This window comes from Schistocerca cancellata, chromosome 5 (assembly GCF_023864275.1).
Source record: "Schistocerca cancellata isolate TAMUIC-IGC-003103 chromosome 5, iqSchCanc2.1, whole genome shotgun sequence".
NCBI lineage: Eukaryota > Metazoa > Arthropoda > Insecta > Orthoptera > Acrididae > Schistocerca > Schistocerca cancellata.
The window spans coordinates 247,293,093-247,313,780 of NC_064630.1; the positions used below are offsets into that span (position 1 = coordinate 247,293,093).

Genomic DNA, 20,688 nt, shown 5'->3' on the forward strand with positions numbered 1-20,688 from the left:
AAGCCCTTGCACCCCATGTCCTCAATTATTTGTTGGATATATTCCAATCTTTGTCATCCCCTACAGGTTTTGCCCTCACGTACCGAGGAAATTATTCCTCGACGTCTTAACAAGGGTCCTATTGTCCTGTCCTTCTTCTCGTCAATGTTTTCCACGTGTTTCTTCGCCCGCCGATTCTGTGGAGAACCTTGACATTCCTTATCTTATCGGTCCACCTAATTTTCAACATCCTAGTGTATCACCCCATCTTAAAATCTTTGACTTTTTTCTTTTTCGGTGCGGGCCGTTGTGGCCGAGCGGCTCTAGGCGCTTCAGTCCGGAACTGCGCTGCTGCTACGGTCGCGGGTTCGAATCCTGCCTCGCGCATGGATATGTGTGATGCCCTTAGGTTAGTTAGGTTTAAGTAGTTCTAAGTCTAGGGGACTGATGCCTTCAGATGTTAAGTCCCATAGTGCTTAGAGCCATTTTAACAATCTTTTCCGATTTTCCCACAGTCCATGTTTCACTACCATACAATGCTGCGCTCCAGAGTGTAATTTCATACATTTATTCCTCAGATTAACGTCAACATATGACACCAGTAGACTTTTTTGGCTGAGAACTTCCTCTTTGACCGTGATTATATATTTCAGTGTTCTGCTTGCTTCGTCCGGCAGGTGTTATTTTTCTTTCAAGTTAGCAGACTTCTTTACCTTTGTCTACTTCGTCATCCTCAATCTTAATGTTAAGTTACCGCTAATCCCATTTCTGCTACTCCTTCTTACTTTCGTCTTTCTTTCGCTCACTCTCAGTCCATAAAGTGTTATTATTAGATTGTTCATTCCATTCAACAGGTCCTGCAATTCTTTCTCACTTTCGCTGGGGATAGCAGTGTCATCAACGCATCTTATGATTGATATCTATTCGACATGAATTTTAATCCCACTCATGAAACCTTCTTTTATTTTCACCATTGCTTGTGTGAAGTACAAATTGAAAAGTGAGGGAAAAAGACTACATCCCTGCCTTACGCCGTTTTTAATGCGAGAACTTCGTTCTAAGTTCTCCTTTCCTATTGTTCCTTATTGGTTCTCGTAGATGTTTCGTATTAGCCGTTTTTACATATAATTCACATCTATTTTCCGGAGAATTTGGAACATCCTGCACCAGTTTGTATTTTCAAACGCTTTTTCTAGCCCCATTAATACTATAGCCACGTTTTGTTTTCCGTAAGTCTTGCTTTCATTACGGAGTCCAACGTTATAACTGCCTCTCGGCTGCCGTTAGCTTTCCTATAGTCAAAGTGATTGTCATCTAACAAACCCTCAGTTTCCATTTCAGTTTTTCACTGTGTTGTTCTTGCCAGCAACTTTGATACCTGAGCTATTAACCTTATTGTGCGGAAGGTCTCTCAATTATATGGTTTGCTACCGTCGGGACTGAGTGAATGACGTTTTTCAGAAATTCTGTTAGTATGTCTGTTGTCTCACAGATTCTACACATTATCTCGAACAATCATTTCGTTGTCACTTCCCCAATAGTTTTAAGAAATTCCGAAGGAATGTTATCTATTCCTTCAACTTTGTGTGATCGCAAGTCTTCCAAAGCTCCGTCAGATTCTAACTCTAGTATTGGGTTTCCTGTACAATCGAAACCCATTTCTTTTTCTGTCAGGTCAGCAGATAGTTACTCTCACTCATAGAGGCCTTCAGTGTACTCTTCCTAAGTACCAGCTCTCTTCTCTACGTATAACAGAGAAGTTCCTTTTGTATCCTTACTTTTAACGCCACTGAAACTTGTTTTGACTTTCTTAGTCCCTCTGCCTGTACCTTCCTCCCTCTGTCTCTGCCCATCTCCTCCTCTTTTCTTTCTCTATTCATCTCCTCCCCTATCTCTCGAAATTTCTTCCTCGTGCTATCTCTTCCTCCCCCCCCCCCCCCCTCTCGCTATCTGTCCATCTCCTCGTTCTCCCTTCTCTCTCCACTTTTATCATACTCATCTCAATGGGAGGCTACAGTATTTCTTCCCAGATTGTAACTAATATGTGTTCCAAATTTGATTGAAATATTTACAGGGGTTTAACGACGAGCCTTTTACACACGGCTTTGCTCGCATTCGCACATGTCAAATATATTTCACATATATTTAATGTATTTCGCGCATATTTGTACACACATTTCACCCGTATGTCTAGCGAATTTCTATATCTACATCTACATCATATTCCGCAAGCCACCTAATGGTGAGTGGCGGAGGGTACTTTTTCTATCACTAACTGAGCCCTCCGACCCTGTTCCACTCGCGAATAGCGCGTGGGAAGAATGATTGTCGGTAAGCCTCTGAATTGGCTCTAATTTCTCAAATTTTCTCCTCGAGGTCATTACGCGAGAAAAAAAACCTACCGGTTAAAACCGATGCCGCTATTTTAGTTCTAAATGACCAGTGTTTTGGTATTTGATCTTGGTTCTAACGGGCATTTCTATTTTTTGCTGATAGATGTAAATCGGTACATCAGTTTGCCATATGGCATTAGAATTTTTTGTTCTTAAATGAATTTCTTTTAAAAAAGCGACTTTGTTGCGAAGTTCTGTGACTTCTGAAAGACTGGTATCAACTCTGAATGATATTGTTGTTTCTGATGATATGAGCCAACTTCCAGATTACCTCGTTATAGAACGTGTATTTACAACAGAGTGGACTATAAATATTGGCCAGTAGATTAATTCATTACTGAAATTTTACTATTGTCACGTAATTATTCATGGTAAATGTCGTATTTTGCTTACTATCTAAATTGTTCATTTGAACTTTTTTGAAAGATCATTTTCGGATTTGTCAGCAAAAAATCATTTGCAATGATTTTGACTATCCAATGGTTCAGTTAAACGGAACTTGTCACGATGTCCCCAAGGGGACATCCAACAACTGCATCAGTCAATGCCAAGGCAAATAATTGCTTGCATAAGGGCCAGAGGTGTAGCAACACGTTATTGACTTGAGCAATTTATGAAGGTCTTTCTCTTGAATAAATTATCCAATTTTTCCGAAAATGTGATCGTTACTTTTTCTGTGCATGTACACCACATTTTCCAGTTTTCGTCCCATTCGATAATTCCCACCTGGTGCGTTTTTTTTTAATCTTAGAGTATATCTTGAACACCGGATGGTGGAATAGCTTCGTCACGGGTGTGTGCTCTCCCAAGAATATGAATAATTGTGAGGAAATGTCGTCTACTGCAGAGATCTTATTTCGACTTAGGTCTTTCAATGCTCCATCAATTTCTTCTCGCAACATCACTTATCCAATTGCTTCTTCATTTACTTTATCTTCCCTTTCTTAATGTTGTTTTCAAGCTCATATGCCTTTATATAGTTTTTTCACATATTCATTTGAGCTCCCAGTTTTCCCTTCTTTGCTGAGGGAGCAAAGCTGAGCTGTTGGTATTCATGCAGATGCCTTTCTTTTCTCCTAATGTCTCTTCAAGTTTTCTACGCACGGCATCTATCTTTCTCCTAATAAGGCTTGATTCTACAGCCTCGCATTTGTTTTCCAACCGTACTTGCTTAGTCATTTTCTACTTTCTGTTAACATCAGTTTTAGATATATGTATCCTCTTTCTCCTGCTCTGTGTGTGTACTTTTACATTTTCTCATTTCGTCAATGAAATTAAATATCTCACGTGTTATCCACGAATTTTTACAGGGCCTTTTCGCCTCTTCGGTCCTCTGCTCCCTACACTATTTCATCTCTAAGAGGAGCCTATTCGTCTTCTGTTGTAATCCTATCCCCTGTTTCAGTCAACCGTTGCTTAATACTTCCCATGAAGCCCTTTCTTTCAATTTATTTATGTTTCATCTCCTGAATTTTTTAATTTTCTGAAATTTCTTCAGTTTTAGTTTGCACTTCATAATCAATAAATTACGTTCAGAGTTCACTTGTGCTCTTGGAAATGTTTTGCATTTTAAAATCTGGATTCGAAATTTCTGTCTCACCATTATATTATTATTTCGAACATCTGTATGTAATTAAAAGAATGCAGACTGTCACATTAGGAATGTACTCTTCGCTTTGTGAAATACTTCGCAGTGGTTTGCAGAATACTGATGTAGGAGTGCAGACACAGTGAAACATCACTATTTTGGTGCCTGAAACAAGGAAATATCTAGACTGTATCACTAAAATTTAAGTGATGAGCTAAAGTAAACGTTATAGGGGGCACTCCTAAATCTCAATATTTATTTTGCATCCTTGTAGATAGTAGGACTGCCTTTATTCTTGCCAGTGTTTTATACTGCTATTCAGTATCAGCCACGGATAGTGGCAAGAAACAAAACACTCTTAGAGAAATTCAGATATTTGGGAAAACGTTTCTCATGTTTTACTCAAAAACTATATTAAAAAAAATTAGGGCCGGAGTTTCACCGAAGTTGGCAACTTGAAATGCTTTCAGATGACTCATTTCTTCCATTGTCTCAGCGAATATGCCACTGCCGCAAGTTTGAAACCATCTTTCCAAGCCCTACTCTAAACTACGAGACTAGGTTAGAGCCATAACAAATTCAACTTGTTCATTTCGTGCATAGCACCTTGCAGACGACACTGCGCGTATGCTTTGTGAAGCCAAACAATGCTCTAGGCAGCGCTGAGTTTAGCCATTACGATTATTTAAGAAGACTTTGGTCTAGTCTTCAGTCTGAAGACTGCTTTCATGCAGCTCTCCTCGCTAGTCTGTTTTGCACAAGACTCTTCATCTCCAATAACAGCTGCAGCCAATATCCATTTGAACCCCCTTACTGTTTTGAACTGTTGGTCTACCTGTATAGTTTTTTTCCGATTTATTTTATGTACAGAATAGATGCATATTGCATTTGCTGAAAAATGCTGTCTTCTTATAACAGGTCCACAACAATTCTAGCATAGTCTGCGTAAAATATGAGTGATAGTCCCTCTGTTCTGAGTTCTTACCAAAAACTGAAAAAGAGGCTCTTTGCATTTTGTGCCATGACTTCAGCCTTGGTTTGATTTCCGTCGGCCAGTTATTTCGGCGTTTTGTGTGTGTTTGTGTGTGTGTGTGTGTGTGTGTGTGTGTGTGTGTGAAAAATTTAAACAAGAAGTTTCCTATTCGAGGGCTTAAGAAAATTAGTTCAAGTTTAAATTAATATACCTGGCGCATAGAATTAACCCCGTGGCGCATAACACCCACTACAGCGGACAGCTGTTAATGGTCGCTTCTCTGACGTTTTCCATCGGTCATGAGGTTGTAAATGCACGCAGTCCACTGCAGTGGCCAATCTCTACTGGTGTTGTGCCCTGCACGCATTTGCTGCATCATGACTGATTGAAAACGTCAGAGAAGTGACCATTAAAAGCTGTCCACTGCAATGAATAGTGTGCATCACAGAGTTAACTGTAAGTGATTAAAAGTGCATAGAATGTGAATGCAAACCATCCATAAACTAACGGAGCGAGTAACAAAAGTTACACATTAGCAAATTTTGCAATTTAGAAATTACTTGCTGATTAGGAACATTCATTTTAATAGCAGCTGCCTTGTGCACACATCAAAGGGTTTACTGAACGCATTTGTTTACTATGTCCACATTACGTTTAATGAAAATCCCGCACCAAATATCAGGGCAGAAACAGTGTAGCACATCAGAATTTCAGATCAAAACTAATACAGGTGTCACTGAACGTTTGCCATCAGGTACGCTTCTATAAACGGCCTTCACTTAGATAAATACTCAGTTTGTTTCATTAGCCTCCTCCTGTAACAATATCGTGTTTATGGACGGAAGCCGAGATGCTGAAAGAAAAATTCGTTGCCTACCTTTGTAGCCTCACGTGATTCGAAGCTGTCGCCGTGTGAGCGGTTCTCCAGAAAGGTTATAAAAAACGACAGTATAGTTATTTATTTACATGTCTGGGTGAACAGACATGAATTACGATTGACAGCCGTCAGTCCTCAATGTAGGGGACTATGATATAGGGATGTAGACAATGTGACATAAGGAAGTTTGAATCAGACCAGGAGGCGAGTACATAAAGTCGAAGTGTTTTTTTTTTCTTTCTTTCTTTTTCGTTGCAGATCGTTGTGTTAGTCGTTGCGGACGTCACATGAAATCCGTTAAAGTTCGTTTGTTGATCCTTTCACTCAGTTTTTTTATTACAGAAGCCAACCAGCTCTCTGACCGAACACGCTGAGCTACCGTGCTGGTAAATATATGTATAGTGGTTAAGATTACAGCTCGCAATAAGCAGGAAATCGGGGTTCGAGTTCTGGCAGGGCACAAATTTTCATATGTCACTAATAGATACTACATTTATACCTAACACAGCTGATGCCAAGATAATAGCAGATTTATTGCGAAACGATTTAGTTAGTTTCAGAACAGAGAACAGCTTGATATACACTACTGGCCATTAAAGTAACTACACCAAGAAGAAAAGCAGATGATAAACGGGTATTCATTGGACAAATATATTATACTAGAACTGACAAGTGATTACATTTTCACGCAATTTGGTTGCATAGATCCTGAGAAATCAGTACCCAGAATAACCACCTCTGGCCGTAATAACGGCCTTGATACGCCTGTGCATTGAGTCAAACAGGGCTTGGATGGCATGTACAGGTACAGCTGTCCATGCAGCTTCAACACGATACCACAGTTCATCAAAAGAATTGACTGGCGTATTGTGACGATCCAGTTGCTCGGACACCATTGATCAGACGTTTTCAATAGGTGAGAGATCTGGAGAATGTGCTGGCCAGGGCAGCAGTCGAACATTTTCTGTATCCAGAAAGGCCCGTACAGGTCCTGCAACATGCGATCGTGCATTATCCTGCTGAAATGTAGGGTTTCGCAGGGATCGAATGAAGGGTAGAGCCACGGGTCGTAACACATCTGAAATGTAACGTCCACTGTTCAAAGTGCCGTTAATGCGAACAGGAGAGGACCGAGACGTGCAACCAATGGCACCCCATTCCATCACGCCGGGTGATACGCCAGTATGGCGATGACGAATACACGCTTCCAATGTGCGTTCACCGCGATGTCGCCAAACACGGATGCGACCATCACGATGCTGTAAACAGAACCTGGATTCATCTGAAAAAATGACGTTTTGCCATTCGTGCACCCAGGTTCGTCGCTGGGTACACCATCGCAGGTGTTCCTGTCCGTGATGCAGAGGCAAGGGTATCCGCAGCTATGGTCACCGAGCTGATAGTCCATGCCGCTGCAAACGTCGTCGAACTGTTCGCGCAGATGGTTGTTGTCTTGCAAACGTCCCCACCTGTTGACTCAGGGATCGAGACGTGGCTGCACGATTTGTTACAGCCATTCGGATAAAATGCCTGTCATCTCCACAGCTAGTGATACGAGGCCGTTGGGATCCAGCACGGCGTTCCGTATTACCCTCCTGAACCCACCGATTCCATATTCTGCTAACACTCATTGGATCTCGACCAACGCGAGCAGCAATGTCGCGATACGATAAACCGCAATCGCGATAGGCTACAATCTGACCTTTATCAAAATCGGAAACGTGATGGTACGCATTTCTCCTCTTTACACGAGGCAACACAACAACATTTCACCTGGCAACGCCGGTCAACTGCTGTTTGTGTATGAGAAATCGGTTGGAAACTTTCCTCATGTCAGCACGTTGTAGGTGTCGCCACCGGCGTCAACCTTGTGTGAATGCTCTGAAAAGCTTATCATTTGCATATCAGAGCATCTTCTTCATGTCGGTTGAATTTCGCGTCTGTAGCACGTCATCTTCGTGGTACAGCAATTTTAATGGCCAGTAGTGTATCTAATGTGATACACCACTAATAAATTGGAACTATGTGCTAAATCAGCTAAAATCGATTGCAAGACATGCGTAAGAGATACATGAATATCAAAAAATGGCTCTAAGCACTATGAGACTTAACATCTGACGTCATCAGTCGCCTAGACTTAGAACTACTTCAACGTAACTAACCTAAGGACATCACACACATCCATACCCGAGGCAGGATTCGAACCTGCGACCGTAATAGCAGCTCAGTTCCAGACTGAATCGCCTAGAACCGCTCAGCCACAGTGGCCGGCTATGAATATCAGACTGGGAGATTCAACACTAGATGTTTCAAGCCACGAGTGGTAATGACCCAATGGTACGTGCATGGTAACGCGAATCAGGACATATTGTTCGAAACAGAGCTCATAGTTTATAAATACTACGCACCGCGAGGTTGAATGCCGCCTAGTAATGTTGCGGAGACATGACGCACTAAGGAACAGAAGCAGAAATGAATGGTGTATCATTCTAGCAACGATAAGCACCGTGAATGTGGAAATCCACTGGTATAAGCGACGTTCACGAATAACAGAATTGTGTCCTCAAATTTTTAGCAGTAACTTGTCCGAACAGAATCTCCTCGGTTTTCAAGCTTCGTCAATTCGAATAAATAAAATACACAATATTTTTTCAGGCAGTGTTCAGCTATCGCCGACTTGTCAGGTTCTGATAGTTTAATATGTCACTTGTGCTAGATACAACGCTCTCCAACTGTGCGAATAGTATGACCTATATAGACGCTGCCGCATTCGCAAGGGACACCATACACACCGGACACACGGAAAGAAAATCTCGTATCTTATGGGGGGTCGAAACAGTGGTCTCAGTCCATGTCTATGCAGCACACGCCCTAACTTGCTGTTTGTCGCCCCACAGCATGACGAGTTACAAGGCGTCTGTGGCACCCGAAAGCGTTTTCAATGTTCCCCCTGCTACAACCATTCTCTCTGTACACGTGTCTCAAACGCTACAATTCAAACTGTAGGTGGTCGTCGTCAGAAATAATCTTTACTATGTGTGCTTGCGCGTTCAGGAGCGATTTCTTGGGTAACGGATGGTGAAAACTATCGACGCTAGAGTATCGATCAGTGTGCGTTGGCATTTACAGATTTCACTCAAACCACCGACTGATTTGGCTCGGGCACTGGGAACGAGCCTTGCGGAACTGGGCGGCTTTTGGCGTGCTTGTGTCACGAGCACATAAGAAGAGTGAATGAAGAACTGGAAAATTGCGAATAGGCGACAAGGTGTTAGACGTACACGTGTCATCACAGACCGTGGTGGTTGGAGGCTTCCCCGCTCTGCGAAGCAGCACAGGAGGTGATCTGTGGCAGATCTGACGACAGAGAACAACGCTAGTACAGGCGCAATTGCTTCAGAGCACACCGTTTAGCGCGCATTGTTGAACATGGGGCTCAACTGTAGATGACCTTACGTACTCCCATGCTGACTCAACGATATCATCACTTACGATAGCAGTGGACACAGGACATAGAGATTGGATAGCGGGTCTACGGAAATATGTCGCCTGGTCGGGTGATATGTTTTTTGTTGGACCAGGTCGATGGTCGTGTCTGGATAACCCGTCATCCAGCCGAACGGCTGCTCGATACATTCACCGCTCTACGAACATAGGCAAGAGTCGGTTGAATGGGGGCATGTACCTGGGTTTCATGAGACCTGTGGTAAAAATCGAAGGTACAATGATGGCCGTGGACTAGGTAGAACCACCTGCATCCTTTCATGGTTAATGTCTTCCCCGACGGTGATGGCGTCTTCCAGCCGGATAACTTTCGTAATTTACGGGAAATGCGTAAACAGTGCATAGAAGTCAGGTGACACATGCGTATGGAACCCTATCACTGACTTGTCAAACGAATTCATCTCTGTATTGCGTTCCAAAGGAGAACCAACGCGCTATTAGCCAGCTGGTCACAATGTTCTGGCTCATCAGGGTATCTCGCTGACGTTATTTTGTTGTACAGTTACGGGACATATATTTTGCTTCTGGGAGAGCGAATAGCTGTTTTGTACGGGGGGCGTTCAATAAGCAATACAACACATTTTTTTCTCGGGCAGTTTCGGTTGAAAAAACGTAGAATTTGTTGTGAGATGCCGAGGAATATTCCCGCTTAGCCTATATAGTTTCCTAAAGTTTTGGTAGTTGGTGGCACTAAATCTACCCTTAAAATGGCGTCTGCAACGTAGGTGCGTTCTAAGCAGAGAGCTGTCATTGAGTTTCTTTTGGCATTACAGATATTCATAGGCACTTGCAGAATGTCTACGGGACCTGACAGTGAACAAAACCACGGTGAGTCGTTGGGCGATTCGTCTGACATCATAGCAACAAGTTTGCGCAAACCTGTCCGATCTCCCGTGTGCTGGCCAGCTGCACACAGTTGTGATCCTGCAATGTTGAAACGTGCGGACACTCTCATTTGAGATGATCGACGGATCACAATAAAACTCATTTCTGCCTAACTGCACCTCTGGGTTGATGGTGCTGGCATACTGTTCCACCAGTTGGGGTACTCGAACGTGTGTGCCAGCTGGGTGCCTTGCCTCCTGCTTAACAGTAGACCTCAAAGAACAACTAAGGACCACCTGTGCGAAACTGCTTGCGCGTTACTACGAGGCTGATCGTGATAGTTTGTTGTCGAGCATCATCATAGGCGATAAAACATGGGTTCATCATTTAATTATCATGTGATTACACGATTACAGAACAATCACTGGAAACAATCACAACCCCAGAGTATGCATACCTAGTCATTTACAGTCGAATGGTGTCTTTTTGCTAACTTATTAGCAATATGTTATATTGTTTATGTTGAGGGTCAGCTGCCAATTCCTGCATCAAGCTTCAATCCTCTGCGGGTGTTCTTGCATTTTACTACAGTTTTCTGGCTTTGTGACTTCTCTGCATATAACAGCCTGCGAAGAGTCCCATGGAAAGCAACTGGTGGTAAGGCAGATGATGGACTGAGACTCATTGTTCTAATTCATCTACATCTACATCTACATTTATACGCCGCAAACCACCCAACGATGTGTGGCGTAGGGCACTTTACGTGCTACTGTCATTACCTCCCTTTCCTGTTCCAGTCGCGTATGGTTCGCGGGAAGAACGACCGCCGGAAAGCCTCCGTGCGCGCTCTAATCTCTCTAATTTTACATTCGTGATCTCCTCGGGAGGTATAAGTAGGGGAAAGCAATATATTCGATACCTCATCCAGAAACGCACCATCTCGAAACCTGGCGAGCAAGCTATACCGCGATGCAGAGCGCCTCTCTTGCAGAGTCTGCCACTTGAGTTTGCTAAACATCTCCGTAACGCTATCACGCTTACCAAATAACCCTGTGACGAAACGCGCCGCTCTTCTTTGGATCTTCTCTATCTCCTCTGTCAACCCGACCTGGTACGGATCCCACACTGATGAGCAATACTCAAGTATAGGTCGAACGAGTGTTTTGTAAGCCACCTCCTTTGTTGATGGACTACATTTTCTAAGGACTCTCCCAATGAATATCAACCTGGCAACCGCCTTACCAACAATTAATTTTATATCATCATTCCACTTTAAATCGTTCCGTACGCATACTCCCAGATATTTTACAGAAGTAACTGCTACCAGTGTTTGTTCCGCTGTCATATAATCATACAATAAAGGATCCTTCTTTCTACGTAATCGCAATACATTACATTTGTCTATGTTAAGGATCAGTTGCCACTCCCTGCACCAAGTGCCTATCCGCTGCAGATCTTCCTGCATTTCGCTGCAATTTTCTAATGCTGCAACTTCTCTGTATACTACAGCATCACCAGCGAAAAGCCGCATGGAAATTCCGACACTATCTACTAGGTCATTTATATATATATATATTGTGAAAAGCAATGGTCCCATAACACTCCCCTGTGGCACGCCAGAGGTTACTTTAACGTCTGTAGACGTCTCTCCATTGAGAACAACATGGTGTGTTCTGTTTGCTAAAAACTCTTTAATCCAGCCACACAGCTGGTCTGATATTCCGTAGGCTCTTACTTTGTGTATCAGGCGACAGTGCGAAACTGTATTGAACGCCTTCCGGAAGTCAAGGATAATAGCATCTACCTGGGAGCCTGTATCTAATATTTTCTGGGTCTCATGAACAAATAAAGCGAGTTGGGTCTCACACGATCGCTGTTTCCGGAATCCATGTTGATTCCTACAGAGTAGATTCTGGGTTTCCAGAAACGACATGATACGCGAGCAAAAAACATGTTCTAAAATTCTACAATAGATCGACGTCGGATATATATGTCTATACTTTTGCGCATCTGCTCGACGACCCTTCTTGAAGACTGGGACTACCTGTGCTCTTTTCCAATCATTTGGAACCTTCCGTTCCTCTAGAGACTTGCGGTACACGGTACAGGTGTTAATGTCGCTGCTTTCAACAGTGGTATGTGTGACACATTCCCACACCTATAGACTAGCTTCTGGACTTCTGTGTAGTACAGCAGACGCACGATGAGACCGATACATTGTGCGAGCAGCGGCGGCCCCAGGAATAAGATCACGCGTACATTCTGGCCAGGCTACCACTGGCACGTAGCTGCTCTGGTGTCGTGAAAGAACTGATTGGAGAGTCGAAAGGCGCTCTGTTGTCTTCAGCAATGAGAATGGGTTCTGTTTGTAATCGAGTGATACATGTACACGTGGATGGTGCAGACCTAGTGAGCTGTCTTTTCCATACTGTATTCGCTCGCGACACACAGGCGAAATACCGGCTTCATAGTGAGAAGGCCCATCGGTTACAACTCGCAATCACATTTGATGTTTGTACAGGGTAAAGCAACCAGTGCCCAATACATTTTGCATCCTGTTATCCCCGTGATAATGCCATTTCTGCAGCATGAAGGCGATGTGCTTTTTCAGCAGGACAATGCACGTCCACATACGGCTGCTGCGTAGAAGTGTGCTCTTCGTGGTGCAGAACATGTGCCCTGGCCAGTACGATCACCGGATCTCTCCAAATTAAAGAAGTATGCGACATGATAATGTGAGAGCTTACTTGTTCTTCGAGGCCTTCAGGAACCATTACCGAATTGGACCAAAAGGTGGAAGATGCTTGGGACATTCTATAGCACGATGCAATTCGGCAGCTTTATGATTATTTGCATGCTTGAGTACACCCCTGCATTGCCACCAGAGAGGGGGAGGGGTGGCTGTGTATTGATGCGACTATTTTGGCACTCTTTACTGTGACAGGTGTGTTTCATTTGGTTTCAATTTATTATCGTATACACCTACAAGGAGAATTACCTGTGACCTAACTTGTCAATAAAATGACCTTATCGTTGAGGATGTTACGTTTTTTCCGACAGCGTAGAATTAGTTATACGTCTTGGACGTTTGCCAGAGTGAATTAACGGAAGATATAGAGAAGATTCAAAGAAGAGCTGCACGATTCGTCACTTTTTTGTTTATTCAGCGTGAGAGCGTCATTGTGTTTCCCAAAGCGAGTTAAGAAGCATACTATTTCCTTAATCGCTTAATTATCAGGACGCTACAATCATAGTGATTCGGGCACATTCTTACCGCGTACCATCAGTGAAAAGAACAGCTTGAGGGGGGGGGGGGCGGGGATATAATAAAGCCTTCACCACACAGCACACGATGGTTTGCGGAGAACATAATGCCGAAATAGTCACTAATTACTCAATCGTCTTCAAGTTGTCTCACTTGATGGACACACATGCACACACATATTCAGCGGTTTAAAAGAAGAAAAGAAAACTCACGTCTTCATACTGGAGGTCGACCAGTTCCTGGCCGAAGCCGGGCAGATGCTTAGCGGCGGCCATCTTGCAGCAGTGGCGCTGTCGCGGCGACCTTGCAGCGGCGAATGTGGCGCAGCTCTGCGACCGTCTCTCGCGCCCAGATAGCACAGACGATTACTTTTCTCCTTTCCTTGCGCTCATTCAGCGCAAAGCTTATCGCGGGGCCAGCTGGTGTCACACGCCAGATAAGTTAGCGCACGTGGCCGGCCGGGCGCCTACGTGTGGCGGCGTGGCCTTAGCTGTGCGAGTAATACCAGGCAGCTAGCTTCCTGTGCGCTCCCAGATAAACAACCCGCTAATAACTCAGTCTCGCCGTATCTGGCGTACACCTGGGCACACACGAAACAAGAGGACACTTCTCGGCTGCTTGCTGGCTGTTTCCGGACTCATTCTGTCCACTTCGTATAGTACGATGCTATGAAATATTTTTCATAGCGTATGTAATCCAGCGTCTATTAAAAAGACTTCACCCCGTTCACAAAGCGTTTCGAAAGACACACCATCATCATCAGTCACTTTCAATGGCAAACATCGGTGATTTCTTACAATAGCATGTGGTGTGGCCGAGAGGCTACATTGCATTTTGTGCTGTTAATAATTGCGATCTGAAGTTTTCCCAGCGTATTTCCAATTTGAACAGTTGTCGGGTACCCGACCGGAAAGCGTCGTAATTTCTCCATAATATTTCGGCAGACGTACACGCTGCCATCTTCAGACTGTGGAGAAATTACGACGCTACCCGGTCGGATACCCAGAACTGTTCAAACTGTTAATAATTAACTGAATTAGCCACAGAGTCTACATGTGTACCGCACCTGATGGTTTAAAGAATAAAGGGCACTTGCAGTGCAAGAAGAACAGGACGTGTGCTGCCTTCTGACACGAGAAACCGCATATTTGTCTCACTGTACATCAGTCGTACCATTTTGTGGTTGTGTAGCAAAGAAGTTACTTTTTTCGCCAAAGATTTTAAGATTAAAGAATGTACATAACAGAGTCATAGTAAGCAGAAGAAGGTTTAGGGCATATATGTGTATTTTCCGTCTAGTTGCGACTCAGAGTCAATGATGATTTTTAATTATACATTTGACATAATTAGGAAATGATTAAGCTTCTTATGAATACCGCAGCACCCTGTTACGATTATTTTGTGATGTAAGACGATACTAACTGTCTCTGCTCGTTTTAATCTAGTACAACCGACCGTGGTCACGAACCACCTTTTGAGAATTCCCTGCAATGGAGCGTCTAGACGGTTCCTCGCGTAGCAACTTCTACTACAGAGATGAATCGTTTACTGTGGTTACGGATCTGTGACACAGGTGCTTCCAGTACGTCTAGGGGACAGAACGCTGCGCTTTGTCTTCTTTTAAGAGCTTCGCACATCCACAGTGGTATGTCGTCCAAGGTGCGCCCGATGCCAGCAATCACCACAACATAGCCGGCCGGGGTGGTCGAGCGGTTCTAGGCGCTACAGTCTGGAACCGCGCGACCGCTACGGTCGCGGTTCGAATCCTGCCTCGGGCCTGGATGTATGTGATGTCCTTAGCTTAGTTAGGTTTACGTAGTTCTAAGTTCTAGGGGACTAATCACCTCAGAAATTAAGTCCCATAGTACTCAGAGCTATTTGAACCACAACATAATATGACACGTCTGCGCGCGATATAATGCCAAGTCGTAGGGTTCCACAAATCATCCCTGCGCTGCAGACTATCTATAGATTATACACTCCTGGAAATGGAAAAAAGAACACATTGACACCGGTGTGTCAGACCCACCATACTTGCTCCGGACACTGCGAGAGGGCTGTACAAGCAATGATCACACGCACGGCACAGCGGACACACCAGGAACCGCGGTGTTGGCCGTCGAATGGCGCTAGCTGCGCAGCATTTGTGCACCGCCGCCGTCAGTGTCAGCCAGTTTGCCGTGGCATACGGAGCTCCATCGCAGGTCTTTAACACTGGTAGCATGCCGCGACAGCGTGGACGTGAACCGTATGTGCAGTTGACGGACTTTGAGCGAGGGCGTATAGTGGGCATGCGGGAGGCCGGGTGGACGTACCGCCGAATTGCTCAACACGTGGGGCGTGAGGTCTCCACAGTACATCGATGTTGTCGCCAGTGGTCGGCGGAAGGTGCACGTGCCCGTCGACCTGGGACCGGACCGCAGCGACGCACGGATGCACGCCAAGACCGTAGGATCCTACGTAGTGCCGTAGGGGACCGCACCGCCACTTCCCACCAAATTAGGGACACTGTTGCTCCTGGGGTATCGGCGAGGACCATTCGCAACCGTCTCCATGAAGCTGGGCTACGGTCCCGCACACCGTTAGGCCGTCTTCCGCCTACGCCCCAACATCGTGCAGCCCGCCTCCAGTGGTGTCGCGACAGGCGTGAATGGAGGGACGAATGGAGACGTGTCGTCTTCAGCGATGAGAGTCGCTTCTGCCTTGGTGCCAATGATGGTCGTATGCGTGTTTGGCGCCGTGCAGGTGAGCGCCACAATCAGGACTGCATACGACCGAGGCACACAGGGCCAACACACGGCATCATGGTGTGGGGAGCGATCTCCTACACTGGCCGTACACCACTGGTGATCGTCGAGGGGACACTGAATAGTGCACGGTACATCCAAACCGTCATCGAACCCATCGTTCTACCATTCCTAGACCGGCAAGGGAACTTGCTGTTCCAACAGGACAACGCACGTCCGCATGTGTCCCGTGCCACCCAACGTGCTATAGAAGGTGTAAGTCAACTACCCTGGCCAGCAAGATCTCCGGATCTGTCCCCCATTGAGCATGTTTGGGACTGGATGAAGCGTCGTCTCACGCGGTCTGCACGTCCAGCACGAACGCTGGTCAAACTGAGGCGCCAGGTGGAAATGGCATGGCAAGCCGTTCCACAGGACTACATCCAGCATCTCTACGATCGTCTCCATGGGAGAATAGCAGCCTGCATTGCTGCGAAAGGTGGATATACACTGTACTAGTGCCGACATTGTGCATGCTCTGTTGCCTGTGTCTATGTGCCTGTGGTTCTGTCAGTGTGATCATGTGATGTATCTGACCCCAGGAATGTGTCAATAAAGTTTCCCCTTCCTGGGACAATGAATTCACGGTGTTCTTATTTCAATTTCCAGGAGTGTAATTCAGAACGAGATTTACAGTATAACAATTTTATACAACACTGTTGTGTATTACAAGTTGGGGTGGTCGAAAATGAACTGTCAAACCAGCTTATCTGGAATTAGAGTTTCGTTAAAACTGTCATCAACTCGAAGGTTGGTTTCAAAAACACAGTGATTAATTTGGCGTGGTCCTATCGGAAATGGCATATTCTGGCCTTCTTCCGACTTTTGAACTGTCTGGCTCAGCCAGTTGTAGACATATCCGCGGTTTAGTTGGTCTTCGGAACACCAGCGAAAATTGGCGTTCTTCACAATTAAAAATCACTGCAATAGGTTAAAGAAGCGACAAGTGACACTAAAAACTGTAGGATAGAACTCCCGACTTTTGCAGTCTCGCTCGTGCCTGTTTAATCACCAAAGCCCATTAAGTTAAAATTTCCACTGTTTACAGAACACGATGTGGAATTATGTACTGTGTTTCTTCCCTCATGTATTCAGGCTGTTTTCCATGTTATGTCTTACACTACTTACTGATGGTGTTGGTCTGCTCATCTCTCCCGTAGCTTCCGGAAGATATTTGCTGTCCATGGCTCATGCAGCTTCAATATTTTGGGAATAAAAAGGCGCTGCATATGATCTAAGTGATTTATTCATCTGTTGTGTAGCCCTGTATATCGTCTCTTACTCTGTGTATTTCCAACTCTGTTCTTACTTTTACACTTCGCCGGCCACGGTGGCCGTGCGGTTCTAGGCGCTGCAGTCCAGAACCGCGGGACTGCTACGGTCGCAGGTTCGAATCCTGCCTCGGGCATGGATGTGTGTGATGTCCTTAGGTTAGTTAGGTTTAAGTAGTTCTAAGTTCTAGGGGACTGATGACCTAAGATGTTAAGTCCCATAGTGCTCAGAGCAATTTTTTTTTACACTTCTTTTGCTGTCTTGTATACGCTGGCGCTCATCTCAAAAACACCCTATCTGCTACAATTCGCAATTAAAACACGAGCTATATATTATTTCATATCTTGACGTAACACATTGTAGACGACAAAAAATCCCTTTTGGTGTTATGTCTTCCCTGCTCATCTGTTCTTATAACAAGAAGAACTGTGAAATTCGAGAAAAGATATTCCGTTATGTGTAGCCTCGGAAGCATTGTACTCGATCCTGCTTACAGACGTGAATCGAGCGCTGTAATCTTACATTCATTAGTGAAAGTTACTAACGAACTGTTCAACGTGGTGCAGTGATAGGCCAATGGACTAATATTCGGGATGCCACCGGTTCAAATCCCCATCCGGTCATCCACGTTTAAGTTTTTTTTGGTATTTACTTAAAATCACTAAAGCAAATTCCTTTCAAAGGGCACGACTGATTTATTTTTGCAATACGAGCTTGTGTTTCCGTCTCCAACGATCTCGTCGTCGACGACGCGGCACACAATGATATTTCTTGATAACGAAGAAGGCCGTGGATAGATGGTGCAATACCGTAAGCATAAGAACGGAGACAGCACAAATTGAGTATGATAATGCAAATGTATTGGGCACCAGCTTCTTACATTTAATACAGCACAAAAGACTAAGAAATACAGTGATCAGCCAAAACATTATGACCACTGTCTGGTGGACCTGATGGCACGTGACACGGTAAGGGAAGTTATAATTAAACTTTCGCTACTTGAGAGGGCCCCCATGAAACTTTGTGGAAAGATTTGTAAGGACATGGTGAAGAGAAATAACGAATAAACCATTGAAAGAAACAGATTTAGTTTCGGTATGAGGGAGTAACATTTGTTAATTATGTAACATGTATACGTTCCAGATTACGAAATGTTCCTCAGTGTGACTACCATCTGCATCCACAACTAGGAATCGTACTAGAGATTACTCTACTGTTGCCGAAACAGCTCAAGTGCGATGTTGGCTACCTCCATCGCTATGCCTATCTTCTACTTCTAACGTGTGTAGTGTCCCGTTGATAAACCCCGCCATTCTGGTGATCCTACGGCCAGAAATCTCACAGGTTCAAATCTTGTGTTCTTGATGGACACGCCATTTGAAACTATCGGCCAATGATTCGGTTTTCTGCAAATGTGTTATGCGGTAACCAAGTGACCTCACGATGTGAAGTGGAACTCAATCGTGCATCAAAACAGTTGAGTCCATGGCACCTCTCTCCCGTAGAGTTGGGATAACGTGTTGGCGATGCAGATCACAGTAACGTGTGCCGTCCACGCCGCATGTCCTTGTTCTTTGGTGTCCGAATTCCTCAAAGGAATATGTACCAATGATGAGCTATGCCATTAATCCACACCACACAGTGATGCGTCCACTATGCAGGGGAACGTCATGAAAGTTCGTCGGCGGTGACGATCCCAAAATGCGACAACTGTGAGTGTTCATTCCCCCAGAGAGCGTAAAGTGTGCTTCATAACTTCATAAAATGTTCCAACACCACATGTCATCAACTTCATTCATCCCTTGCAAGAAACGAAAGAGCAAAGTCTATTCGAACGTCTGCGTCACGAGACAAAAATTGGTGAGTAATGTGTAGTTTGTACGGACACCACTTCACAATAATTGTTCTCAGCACTTTTCGAACGGTGGACCGTGGAATGCTCAGCTGTCGTGACAGAGCTCATGCACTGTTTGAAGATCGCACACTGCATCCAGCATTCTCAGCCGTGGCAACAGTAACTTCTTCAACAATTTATGGCGCAATTGGCCGTCGGCCTCTCCCAGGAACAATCCTCAAATCGCCACTTAATTCGAAATTCCGAAGCATATTCTTCAAACTCCGGTGCGGAACGAGAATCTCTCAGTATCCTTTAATGCGTCAATAGTCACGAAGAGCAGCAGCATTACTGCTGTTGTTAACGATAAAACAAGTTTACTAGCAAAGCCCTGCTCACCTTCTACAGATCCACGCTGACTGCAACTGTAGTGCACCATCATGCTTGTGCTTCAGCCCTACGTCTCCGTACCAGTACGGGCACCTTACGGCAAGTCATGACTAACACTGCTAACAACACAAATCCTGTAGCGCACAGCCTGAACATCGTTCCTATAATGTTGGGTACTCATTCGGTAAATAGGTTTCCTTCTACACCGATTCAAGTAGCGAAAGTTTAATCTCTGTATACAGGGTGTCCCAGAAATGTTACGACAAACTTGGAGGGGTTGTAGAGAGTGTCTTGAGGAACAAATCGAGGATAGGAAACCGTGCCCGGAAATATCCAAAACACTACAGGTAGTCTTTTCTACCTCTTATACACGGCGGACATGCAGCAGCCCCCATCACCTGTCCATATCCTGCAATATGCCGATGACACCGCCTCCCTTGCTCTTGTGCCCTCCCTCCGACGTTCCCAGCGCCTCCTCCAGTCCCACCTTGACCTGTTCACCGTATGGTGCAACCAATGGCTCCTTAAGATCAATCCCTCCAAGACCCAGGCAATCATCGTAGGCTGCACCACCCCATCCTTCCACCTCCTAGATTTCTACCTTACTATCTATGGCCGCCCCATTGCCCTCACTCCCACCCTCAAGTAACTTGGCATCACCATCGACCGCCGCCTTTCCTGGAGCCCCATCTCCTCACAGTCCAAGCCAAGGCACGTAACTGTCTTCATCTCCTCAAACTCCTCTCTTGTCGAACACGGGGATTAGACCCTTCCACAATCCTCCATACCCATAAGTCCCTCATCCGCCCCACCCTATGTTATGCCCACCCCACCAACTAAAAATACCTCCAAATCCTTGAGCTCCATGCACTCTGCCTCGGTCATCGCATCCGTCTCCCATCACCCACGTGGATCCTTTATGATCTGATTCCCTTCCCCCATCTCCTCCTGTTCCTAGAACGAATAAAGATCCTATATGTCTCCCAAAATCTGGATCTCACC

At 44.9% G+C, this 20,688-nt stretch overlaps 1 protein-coding gene across 1 annotated transcript in view; it reads right to left on the reverse strand.

Annotated features, from left to right (window-relative positions):
* The window catches only part of LOC126187735 (uncharacterized), a 113,284-nt gene extending 99,376 nt beyond the window's left edge, over positions 1-13,908 (reverse strand). The window contains exon 1 of the mRNA XM_049928984.1: positions 13,617-13,908. Coding sequence (XP_049784941.1) covers positions 13,617-13,679 — 63 coding nt within the window. The 5' untranslated portion in view covers positions 13,680-13,908. The remainder of the gene's footprint in view (positions 1-13,616) is intronic.
* Positions 13,909-20,688: the final 6,780 nt, after the last annotated feature.